Below are 12,795 nucleotides of genomic sequence, written 5' to 3' on the forward strand. Positions count from 1 at the left end.
ATCCTATATCCGAATCCTTTGGGATATAGCAGTCTTAAGTACATATGCTAAGTCCTGGGGACACAATGATGGACAGGATAGAAATAAATGTTGAACAAACCAGTGTTCCACAGGCACCCTAGCATAGCTTGAAACAAAGTAACATTCCGTGCACCCCAACCCATCAATCAGGCTCTTTGACAGAGTGCTTTCTATCTGAGGAAAAACATGGGGATCATCCTCAACATTCTCCACTGAGTTGTTTTCATTTCTTTTTCTTTTTGCAACACTGGAGATTAAATGTGCGGCCTTGTGCATACTGGGTGATGCTCTACCACTAAGCTATGCCCCCGTGTTTCTTTTCATTTACTAAAACTCCAAATGCACACATACGTATATATACACACACTGACACACATATATAACCTACTTACACAAGATGGCAGAGGTGGAAAGATAAAGTAAACCAACCAGTCTTATTAACCAGGTTCCTCTGTTGGATTAGAGCTCACATCAACCTCTTCCCACCACATGCAGATAGAAACCATCTGGCTATCACCTTATTTACTAATAACCTTCTTAATTTTATAATCTGCTTTTTTTCTTGGGATATAAATTGTAATTATCAACTAGCTGAAAATTTCACTCTATAATTTTTAAATTACAAACTACTTGAGACCCCCCAAAGCACTGTACAATAAGGGCAAATGCATGGCCCAAGTCCTGACTACGAAATTAACACAGTTCTGTGGGCCTGTGGCTGCTGGTAATTACCCTGGCTTTGCTTTTTCAGCAATATAGAAGACAAGATTCTACATGGGCTTAAAAGAGAAAGTTTGGTACATCACCCATCAATTAATGCCCTTCTGCCATTACTATTCAAAATTTACAAAACATTTCTACTTTTGTATCTAATTAGTCAATGTTTCTCATTTTATGGCCCTCATTCCTATCCTCTACCTCCTCAAACACACAACTCACAGTGTAAAAGAATGCCACCTGGGCTGGAGTTGTGGCTCAGTGGTAGAGAGTTTGCCTCAAATGTCGTGAGGCACTGGGTTCGATTCTCAGCACTGCATATAAATAAAAAATAAAGGTCCACCAACAGCTAAAACAAATAAATAAATAAAATTTTAAAAAAAGAATGCCACCAGCCCTCAAACCTTCACTCTCAAGTTTGGCCTTACTATTTATTTCTTCTGCTAGACAAGACTTTCTTCTTTCACTGGCAAGTTCTACCTTCTCAGGATGCCCATATGCATTCAAAGAATCTTTAGGAGTTCATAGGTTTATTATTCTGGATCAGAATAATAATAACATCAAAGGAAACAAAACAAAAAAATTTACCTCGTTTGCAATATTTCTTCCTCATTCAGTATGTATTATGCTGTATCATCTCTGCTGGATTACAATTTTTATAGAGAGATAAAAGACAAAGTGTGAAAACAACACTGATGTGAAACATTTAGGATCACTCTGTTGAATACTTGTTCTCACATTCCTGAAGTAGAACCCTCCAGCAGGCATTAGCCCCTGAGGAGAAGTTATAGTAAATTACTTCAACCCATGGGGTGTTCCTACAGAAGGCATGTTTTACCTGGTACTTTGGAAGCTGCTCCTTGGTGTGTTGTAAAGATCCTCCAGAAGAACTATGGGAAGAGATGCTGCTGCTGCTGCTGCTGCTGCTGCTGCTACTTCCTTGGCAGCACTTGGCTGATGTTTTCACAGGGACATCCTCTGTTTTCTGGGTTAAGAGAGGCAAGCAAGGTAAAGGATACTAAGTATATCAGGCTTCATCAACAAGCTCTTCACTGGGAATTCCTTTGTCTCCGTGCAGGAACCTGCACTACATTCAAAACCAGAAGCTCTCATAGACTTTTTCTTTAAAATTATGACAAAAATATGATTCCTTGGAGCCTACAATATTTGGGAGGGGGAAGTACTGAAGCTACTACACAAAAACTAGTGAATTTAGACATTATTCTCCTTAATTACCAGCTTTTGTATTTCATCAAATGATAACGAATGTTTTCAATTCTTAAAAAAATCTTTAGTATCATGTAAAATCATAAACTATGAAAATGATGAGGAGAAAGATGGTGATTTAAGTTTAAATTTTAAACAAGCAAATGGAACTAAGACAACAAAACTATTAATTTGGACAGGCTGGGCTTGTGTTTTTCATGACACACCTCTTCTAGTACCTCTTTGAAGGTAACAGGAAAGAAAATCACGAGGTTGAAATTGTGAAAGATGAAGCCCAAACCCTGAAACAGGAGCTACTGTTAATTACACAGCATGTGATGGAAATATGGTCTTTAAAGGTTAGAGGTGACAGAGGATTATCTACTCTATATTCCCTCAACAGGGTTCACTGCTAATTTCTTATGATAGTGACATGAAGGTATAAAGATTTACCATCATTAATTTTTTACTTCATCTTCCACCAGAAGCTATCGTTCCCTACAGAAGCATCCTGCAGCATCTATGAGAAGTAGTTTCTATTCTGAACTATTTTTTTTTCCTTATACAGCTTTTGCTTGGAAAACCATGAATGCAACTGCAGCTTATCTAATCTTCAGTGTGACAGTCACACTGGTGGTCTAATGCAAATGCCTGCAGTCATGTGCTTTATACAAACTCATGACATTTTGTGCTTGCCAAGTGGGGGTGAGGGGGGCTGAAAATGGGAAAAAAATATAAGGAAAACATAAAATGTGCTGGTCCACAACAATCACTCCAGCAATGATGGCATTCAAAGTTGTACTGCTGTTATTTAATGCCACTTATGCCAGAAACATAGTCCCTCAGAGGGCCTAAAATGACAGGAAGTCCCACCTGCTTCACAGACTGTGGGACCCTTTGGCTGGCGTACAACACAGTCAACAGTCTATAATTGGACACAGCACCTGGTAGTGAGCAGAGCACCAGCTGGATTCTGTGTAGTCTCGGGAAACCTACAAATGTTCCTGAACCTAAGCTGCTTTTTTGATTAAACAAGTGCTTCTAAGAAAGCCTGTGTTCCAGATTACAGAGTTATCACTACTCTGCTATTCTGACAATTCCAGTCCACTTGAAAACCAGTGAGGATTTTTCCCCTCCATCATCAGCAGCCCTAGTGATGGGACGTGTGTCCTCAACTAAACCATCTTTGTGAGGTATTCAGGGAAAAAGGGGTTGCCATCTCCTGTCCACCAATAAAGGGTCAAATGCTGGCTCACCGAAGCTTTTAATTCCAATCCACAATTAAAACCTACAGTGAATTACCAAGAGACGTCTCACCTGCTCCTCCACCTACCTAACAAGCCCAACAACTTCTGTAATGATTAGCTACCTGGTACAATTCCACCTGAAGTGCTGTGGAATCCACCCTGCTAAACTGCCTTCAAACACTTCCTTTCTGCAAAAGTGATCATTATCAAAAGCAGGGCCCCTAGGCCCCATGAGACAAAGACCAAGCTATAAACTGCTCATTAACTTAGGGCAGACATTCTACAAACTGCCAGAATTTGTTCAGTATGGGTAGCAAGCTACTGAGCATAAAAGGGATGAGTACAAAGGGATGTATTTAATCCGTAAACATCTGCACAAATACTGAAAAGAGAGTGAAAGGCCTAAGGATCATAATTTAGAAGTACCTTGGACTGACAGCCAAAGACTCAAGGAGGACCAGACTCTTCTCACCTTTCTTATTCTGGCTCAAAAGGGTAAGGAACTGTTCTTTCATCCCCATAGCTAGCCCCCCTCACCTGCCTAACCCTGCCCCTCCAAGCCCTGCCCCACCTCACCAATACCACTCTCTATTAAAAAAAAAATTAAATGAATGAAATCTTCCTTGGTCAAATATGGTTGAAAAACACTCTTTTAGAAGATGAAAATGGGCACTTTAGGTTTAAAAAGCTATATAAATTTGTTTAACCTAATATTATACAATACTTTAAATATCTATGAGAAACACAGGAAAGAATGATACATTACTTCTCTTCAGGCAAACGTTTTATTGCTTTCTGCATTTCAGAGTTCTGCCTTCTTCCTACATTTGATGCACATGCTTGACATAAAAAAAATCCTACTGGATGGAAACTGACCAGCAAACTCACCTCCAGGAAGATTTAAATACACTGTCAACTCTTGTCATGATTACCCACTAACAGTTTCATGTGTGTTTGTTAATGGACATGTGCACGCTTACTAGGGAAGAGGGGTCTGCTTATGTTTTTTTCTAAACCATGAGTAGCATGCAATATACTTTTAAGATAATCATGGATTAATAAGTGATGGATCAATGAAGTGGTTAAAAGCCAGGCATGGAGGCACACATCTGTAGTCTCAGCACTCAGGAGACTGAGAGATCCCTTGAGCCCAGGAATTCAAGGCCAGCTTGGACAATGTAGCAAGACCCCAACTCAAAAAAAATTTTTTTTAAATTAAAAGAAAAGCAAAACAAGGCAGTTAAAAGCACAAATGATAAAGGTGAAAGCAAATCAGCATTTCATACCTGAGTTGCCATCTCTTCAATCTTTTGAACAGCTTTAGAATCAAACAACACTTGTCTGCCTCTCCTCTCACAGTCCTGGTAAACTATCAGGCGAATGTCACTCAAGTCAAACTCTGAACATGACCAACTGTGGATTAAAAAGGGAGAGAGAAATTAGGTTACCTCCAACACCTGGGATGATCATGGACAAGTAAGTTTCAGCTAACACCTGTGTGAGAGTGTGTGTGTGTGTGTGAGAGAGAGAGAGAGAGATAGTGATCCCCTCGGACCTGGGGTATGTAGGAATCAGGGGCGATGGCCTCCAATGTGGATGCCAAGGTGCCTTATAAGTACTGCCGGTTTTCATGAGAAAGGTTGGGAAGACTGCTTTAAAATAATAAATCATTGGAGAGAAAGCTTCTCTTTCCAAAGCCAGTTTGGGCACAGATGGCAGCCAGAAATTGCAAGGACATGCAGAGAGGGCTAAATTTGGATGCCTGGGTTCTGAGGATGGCACACCAGAAGTAAAGGAGTATTTAAGCTTCTGTGTCACTGAGCAGGGGACCATGTGGAACAAGTCAGTAGAGCCTTCTCACTCCCTCTTCCAGCCACCCACACTCAGGTCATATTGAGAAAAGTTATATATTCTGAATTATTATTTTCCCCTATTATGTCTGGCTCTGATACAGAAGTTCTGAAAACCAAGTGCATCACTGCATAGCATCTGAAGTGCTAAAGATTATAGCTAGGAAGCACAGCTTGTTCCTAAGCAGACCAAAAGCTACTGGGACAAAACTACTCAGAAGAAAATACAGGTTTATTCTTCAGTAATAAATGATACCAGAGTGAGAGAACTATAGAAAAAGCAATAATGAAAACTGTACTGCTCTCGGCACATTCAGATGAATTCAATCATCACCCATTTGAGGCTCTGTGGCAGATGCCAAAGAGTCAGTGACTAACAAACAGTCCTTGCATTCATGGAGTCCAAGGTTTAATGAGGAATATCAGACTAATAAATTGTACGTAAATGTGCAGCTAAAAATTGCCAAAAGTGCAAAAAGAAAAAGTAAAGGATGTGAGGGAGTCTCAGGTTTCCAGATTGAAGGAGTGGGAGAGGCAAGAAGTCCCTGAGGACTTAAAGTGACATTTAAAGACAAAACTGAAGAAGTAAGAGTTAAAGAGAGAACGAGAATAAAGAATGTACTATGAAGACTAAGGAACGTGGCAAGCGTACGACTACTGCACCAGGGGAAGAGATGACAAAAAGAGCCTGGAGAGTGTGGCGAGGTGGTGGAAAGCGGCAGAGGCAGGATCTTGCTCTCAGTGCAAGGAGAAGCCGAGGCAAACAGACGGTTGTTAAGATCAGACCCATACTGCTTAAAAGTTCAGCTGGGCTGCTCTAAGGAAAATGGGGGTGGGCTAAGACTAGAGGCAGGTACGCCAAAGAGAATGTATGAGAAGAGTTCAGGTTCTCCCTAATGAAGGCCAGAGCAACAGGAATGGAGGGAGGCATGGAGACATCTTCAAGAGGCAGAACCGAGGTGCCAGGTGCTTAGACAGGAACTGCTGGAGGAGGATGTAAGAGAGACAGGTAACAGATGGACAGACAATTGTAAAAGTAAGAGACTGTGTAAGTGAAGTTAGACGCATCTGGATTCAATCCAAACACTCTGACCTTTCATCTTCTTTGATTAAGGACAATGAGTATAGTAATGCTGACCTCACAAAGTACCTGTACAGATAAATAAAATACATAAAGCACTTCACACAGGGGGTGACACACAGTAGGGACTCTAAAGTCTTTGAAGGAGTGTGAATATCGTAATTTTTAAAGAAAATCAATACAAAGTCTGGTACCCAATCACAAACTGCATTTTTGGTTCTTTCCTTTTTCTGGCAGTGGTTAGTTAAAAAGGAACATGCTCTTTTAGTGCAGCAGATTTGTTTTCTTAAATCCCAGCAGCAAAAAATACAAAGTTCTGATTGTACCTTCTTTCAACAACCTGTGTTCTAATTTATGCCCAGCATTCTTTTCTCCTAATTTTGAGAACAGCATGGCAAGTTTATTTTGGAAAGCGCTTTTCCTCTACTCTCAGTCCAGAGGTAGTCCAAGTTCTAGATCTGGCAATGAGACATGGCCACATGACCTGAGCTGAGCTATGGGAGCCAGTCCCAAAACTTAGTTGCTCAGCTTGTAATCCCAGGATTGCTGGTGGCTATTTTTGCCATCACGAGGCAAGCGCCTGTTTGAAAATGAAGTCAACGTGGAGGAAAAGCAGGTGAGCAATGGAATGACACAGACTCCTGCTGGCACTTGAAACCAGCTATTCCTGAGTAAGCACTATTCCCTGAAGTTCATTTTCTGTCACAACCTAAAGTCTGATGACTGTGACTCAAACCACTGAATTTAAAATTACAAAAGGCCATTAAAACACTCTCTGAAATTATGTATTAAAATAGTCCAAGGACTGGGCCTGTAGCTCAGTGTAGGGCACTAACTAGAATGCTTGAGGCTGTGGGTCCCATCCCCAGCACAACAAAGAAACAAACAAACAGAAACCAAAATACACAGGTTGAAGTTATTAGAAGTGAGTGAAAAAAGTCAACAAAGATGTAATTGCCTTATATTTTCTTACTCTATTTTGTCCCAATAATTACATTTTTGCCAAAATAGCATTATAATTTACAAGTTGTTCCATTCTTATGATGAATGTTTCAAAATATCAATTAAAACAAAGATAGCCTACCTAGGAATAATTCAAATTTAATAATGATTATAAGACTTTATTAAAAATTTCATGTTCTTTTTCAATCAAAAAAGATGGAAATAAAAGGTACAGGAGAAGTACATATGTCAGATTATTCAATTTTTTGACACAAATGTTTTAAAAGTATTTTATAGAAACAAGGAAAACTCTATTCTTCTCTCATATGACCACTTTCTTTAGTTTAACACCCAACCATAATTTTGACATTCATCATCTCTATTATTAGCAGAGGGAATTAACAGTTGCACAGTTGGGTAAAGGAAAAAGAGACCTGACAAAGGCCACTAAATGAGGGTTTCAGAATAAGACAGGCCTGGGATCAAATCTGAGCTCTGCCTCCCACGAGTTTTATAGCCTTGGGAAAGTCTCCCTAGCAGATCATAGGGCATGTTGTGAAGATTAAAGGAGATAATCCAGGGAGATTCCCAGCACTCCGCCAGCTCCTTTCCCTACCACACTAACAGGGCTTGAGTTAGTAGTAGCAGTCACGTGACAAATATATTTTCATTCATAATCACTTCAACATCTAACCGTCACTTACTATGGAACTTCTGTGAGCCCTGAACAAAGTTCCTGGGGCTTTACTGAGGATAACTCACAAACACAAAAAAAGCAAATGGTATAATATCAAATGGTACAGTCTCCATATGACTGAGGGCAACTCTTCAATAAACAATAAGCTCTGGGCTGTTTGCCTTAAAATACTGACCATTTCAGAGAAATGCATTTTAATCAAAACAATCTTGTTTGTCTGCCTTTGTTGAGAGTAAGGAAACACTACCACATCTGGCCTCAGGGGACCATGTATTATTTGCCCACTATGATTTAAGCACAAGAAAATAAGATGGCCTACCTTTTTTTACTGTAAAATTTTAAACAAAATTACAAGTGGAGGTTTTTGGATTTTAAAATTCTATGATGCTAAAATCTGCCTGGTTAGAATGGAAACTAGGCCTTATTTTTGGAACTACTAATGAAGAGCAGAAAGCAATAGTCAAAGTCTGAATTACTCCCTTGAAAGCTGACAAGCAAAAGAGATTTCTCTAAAATTTATAAACCCATATGTTACGTATGGTTCTAGTCCTAATTCCTATACCTACAAATATGACCTTGTTTGGAAAGGTCTTTATGGATGTAATCAAGTTAAGATGAGCTCATACTAAATTAGTAAGGACACTAATCAAATGACTTGTGTCCTCATAAGAATAAAATCGGGACAAAGACACAGAGGGAATAACGAACAAGGGAGTCATCATAGGCTGAGGGTACATACAGCACAAACACAAAAAAAGCAAATGGTACAATATCAAAATCTTGTGTGCCTGGAATATGTTTCTTGCAGACGAATGACAAAGCAGATGAAACTGGAGAGAGTACAGGACTACCTGTGGGGGACTTTAGACGCTATGCCAAGGAATGCACATTTTGTTTTATAAGTAGGGGTGTACCAATTCCAAGTTTTCAAGAGAGGCAATAACATGATCTGACCTGCGTTTTTGAAAAAATACTGAAGTGGTTTGAGAAGAGCATTTTCAGGTCAATGGAGAGGTAGTACTGTATTTTGTCTCCAGGGTTTTAAAGAGTAATAGCAATAAGGAAGAGAGCACAGTTATATAATTTGTTGCAGGGTGATTTGCTATATCCTTCAAGACTAGTTCTATTGTCCAAGTTTACTCTTGCCTCAAACTTTTACAGGAATCAGACCAGAAGTGGGCGTAAGCCCATATCGAAAAGCATGATTTACTTTTCCCCTCTTGGTCTCCCACAAGGAAGCAACCCTCTACTGTCAAAAACAACTTCACATAAAGAGTCTAAAGAATAGTCTTGTGACCTAAGAATGTAAATGTTTAAAAAGTTATATATGATAAAGAAATATCAAAATCAAGAAAATATTTTTTAAAAAGAAAACAATAATGATAACAAAAACTGATGAATACCATGTATTTAAGAGGTAGTTCTTGTCTGCTGACTGTGTTGAGCAATCATTCAGGAACTGGAGTAAAACAATGAACGAATCATAACCCCTGCTCCAACAGAACTTACTATGTTTATGATGATATATTCCAGCCACTATTAAACCCTAGTCTATGTTTTTAACTCTCAGCACTTCTCTACTCTCAAAAAAAATTAAATTACAAACAGAAATGTCTCCAAAAGTTTTGCTCAAGCAAAGTGAAGAGGGCTGAATGACAACCTGAAAAGAAAGGAAAACTGGGACTAGAGAAGTCAAAATTATGCTCAAGGTGGCATTCAGAGCTCACCTGTCAGAACAAAATATACATTTTTCCCCCATCCAGTAGTAAGCTATTTATTTCAAGAAAAAGTTGTGTAAATAGATGGCAGTAACAGAATGGGTATTTCTTTTCTTTCTTTTTTTTTTTTTTTTTGCTAGTTTAATACTCTTAAGAAGATGACTAATGGGAACATAATCTGCAAATTAGTTGACTCTCCTTTCTTTCCCTATTTTGTACTTCTGCAAGCTTAGGTGTGCAAGAATCGCCTGGTGTTATTTCATAGGAAATGCATAACAATTCACCACTGAGTTACTGTCCTGTGGTTAAGAGTACACTAAAAAGTGCTTTAAGATTCTAATTTTCATAAGAAGCTTTAATATGCAATACTAAAGATATTAATTAATTAATTATTCCGTTAAATGTATCCTACTGATATCAAAAAATAATTACATTAAATACTGGTTACAATTTTTCTATCTTTAAAAAAATAGGTGAAGGGAGGGAAGGAGGAGAGATACAAAATAAAATTATAGTTATATTTTGTGCATGTATGAATATGTAACAAATGAATCTCATTATTATGGTATTATAATGCTCTAATAAAAACTAAAAATACCAAAAAGATAGTGATATGTAAGTAAATCCTTTACTCTTAAGAATAATTTGGGATGAAGAACACATCTTACATAGTGAGCAGCATGGCATGGAAAGAACACAAGTCCCAAAGCACACTCTGCCACAATTCCTCCACACACTGTTAAGCACCTGTCCTAATCCAGTTATGGTAACAGAAATTAACTAAATTCATTTCTGACCTCAAAATGCACATAAATACCTAAGTAAACTTGGTAACAGTCCACTGCTACAGGTACTCAGATAAATGTCTAAATGGTTTATGGGGAAGTCAAAGGACGAAGAGAAGACCATATAGTAGCGTGAAGGATGGAAGTCACAGAGGACACGATGCCTGGGACTTGGATTAGCATTCGCCATGGTAAACAGAGCTTCTAACTCTACCTGTTTCAACTCCGGTGACTAATTGAAGAACCCTCCAATTCTAGTACTATAAACTTTCCCAAAATATGTCTGCCTTATCGACCCATAAGATTGTCAAAAGAACTACATAAGTACAAAAGTGCTTTTATGTAGAGCATAATTCCAAGGTCAGGTGCACACTCCTTTAACAGAGATCCTCAGGGTTAGATATTTCAGAATTCAGATCCCTCAATTTTAGGAAGCTGCTTAAACTACATAATACCTACTCCATAGTGTAAGATGTAATCAAACCCCAAAATCAAACAAATTAATATTTTACCAGCCCAAATTATGAATACTTTAACTAGGTGGATTAAATGGAGACTATAAATAGCTTTCCATCAGTTCAGATCAATTCCAAAAGATTTTTCAAATATTTTAGGATTGGGGAATTGTGGGATAGTGGATTGTTCATCTATGTAACTAATACTCTTTCTGAGGGAAGGACAAAAGAGGTATACGTAAGTTTCAGGTCCCCTATTTTCCTGAAGATAGCTGATCCCTAACAAAGACAACATCCAGAAGTTTTGTTTTAAGTAGGGTATAGCTCCTGGCTTGTTTCCCACGCTTGCCACCAAAACAATGCTATAAATGGCAGCAAACATCACAAAACCACTTAAGTTTATACAAAATGTGTTCACAGCCGTGACCAAACATTATAGTATGAGTCACAATACAGATTGAGGTTTAGCTATTATGAAATATCAAGTACAGAAGACAGTTTCTCCCATCTTTTCTGAGCTCAGGGTCATATAAGGTAAAACTGAATGAGGTGAGGTTTCCATGTGGCTCACACCACCACTACTCATGCTCCACTGCCCTGGGGCTACCACAGTGCAGACGAAACTACATTAGAGGTCAGAAGGCCTGGGATATACATAGTCTGTGATCAGAGGAGGACAGTCTAACCTGTCCTCCTCTGTAAAATGGGGTGAGGCTAAAATTATCCCCACAGGTCTGGTCCTTCCAGCTCTAACACACTATAAACCCCTGTCATCTATTAAATGTGCACAGGATACTTTGCAGCAGATAATCTCAGCCAGGTCCTAAGAGGAAAATAATCCGAATTAATTAATGTACATTGCAGTATGGTATTCTTTAACACTTACAGATACACTCTATGCTTTGATAAGCATGCTTCTTAATAAAAACATACCTCATTAATAAAACTTTCAAAAGATGCTTACAAAATTTAAAGGACTAAAGTATAAATCCTTTTGGAGTAAGAGGGACACTGAAAAGGCAGGGCTTCCCATGCAGTTAAGATTCTGTCCTTGACTAGTTTTCCAGATTTTATTGTTGCTGTTATTAATAGTTTATTCCCTAAACTCCACGAATATCTATATATGGCCCATTTTCCCCAAAATGTTCCTTTAATTCTAAATGAGCACTAATTGTTCTTTTCCAACATCTACAAACTAGAAAATGCATGCACTTTAAAAAAAAAAAGAAAAACCTAGCAAAAAGAGAGTTTTGATGTTCATCTTTGTGTGTGCATTAATTCAATATTCACCGAGATAATTTTTTTATATCCTTGTCAGCATAACCAAAGCATTCAAGACTGAATAAATTCTTGGATTACTGAAATGTACAATGGCTTTGCTAAAAAGTAACCTGCAAACACCACTGCCTCGCTTTTCCAGAAGGCAAGGTTTCCCTATTTCCAGGGAAACCGTATTCTAGTAACAGATGAATGAATGTCTTTAAAGACTCGGAGACATTATTTTACATATTAATTCTAACTGTTTTACATATTAATTAACAGAAACAGAGATCAGGTAATATTTCTATTTTCCTAGAAGTTTCTAGAGGTCAAAAATATGATTCTCTGTGAAAGGTCTTTTTTGTATGTAAATTGGGAGAACCAAAATAAATAAACAATTGTAATTTGTCTCTGGTTATAAAATAATATTCCTGAAAAAGATAGCACAAACACATATACCCTTGATCCAGGAACCCCATTTATAGGAAACCAGTCCCACATATAAAGTTGCACAGGTGCAAAACAATTATGTACAAAAAGTATTCACTGCAGAACTGTTTGGAATAGTAAAGAACTAAAAACAAACTGTCAACATAGATGGTGAAAAAACTATAGTATGTCCACATCATATAGTGCTATTTAGATACAACAAAGAATGAGAAAGCTCCTCCTTTGCAATTCCATAGCGTAATAAACTCTAAGACATAATTCTAACTGGAAAAAAAAAGAAGTAGCTGGGCATGGTGGTGCACACCTGTAATCCCAGGGGCTCAGGAGGCTGAGGCAGGAGGATGGTGAGTTCAAAGCCAGCCTCAG

At 38.3% G+C, this 12,795-nt stretch overlaps 1 protein-coding gene across 8 annotated transcripts in view; it reads right to left on the reverse strand.

The window, feature by feature from the left end:
- Positions 1–12,795, reverse strand: part of Fnip2 (folliculin interacting protein 2) — a 114,412-nt gene that overhangs the window by 55,457 nt on the left and 46,160 nt on the right. For 6 of the 8 annotated variants that reach the window (XM_027926747.2, XM_071614575.1, XM_071614577.1 and 3 more), the window contains exons 2-3: positions 4,478–4,604; positions 1,577–1,723 (exon numbers count right to left, since the gene is read on the reverse strand). In XM_027926747.2, coding sequence (XP_027782548.1) covers positions 1,577–1,723; positions 4,478–4,604 — 274 coding nt within the window. Of the gene's footprint in view, positions 1–1,326; positions 1,381–1,576; positions 1,724–4,477; positions 4,605–12,795 lie in introns of those variants that run through there. The other 2 variants (XM_071614578.1, XM_071614579.1) reach the window with 2 other exon arrangements.

Source organism: Marmota flaviventris, chromosome 7, assembly GCF_047511675.1.
Source record: "Marmota flaviventris isolate mMarFla1 chromosome 7, mMarFla1.hap1, whole genome shotgun sequence".
NCBI lineage: Eukaryota > Metazoa > Chordata > Mammalia > Rodentia > Sciuridae > Marmota > Marmota flaviventris.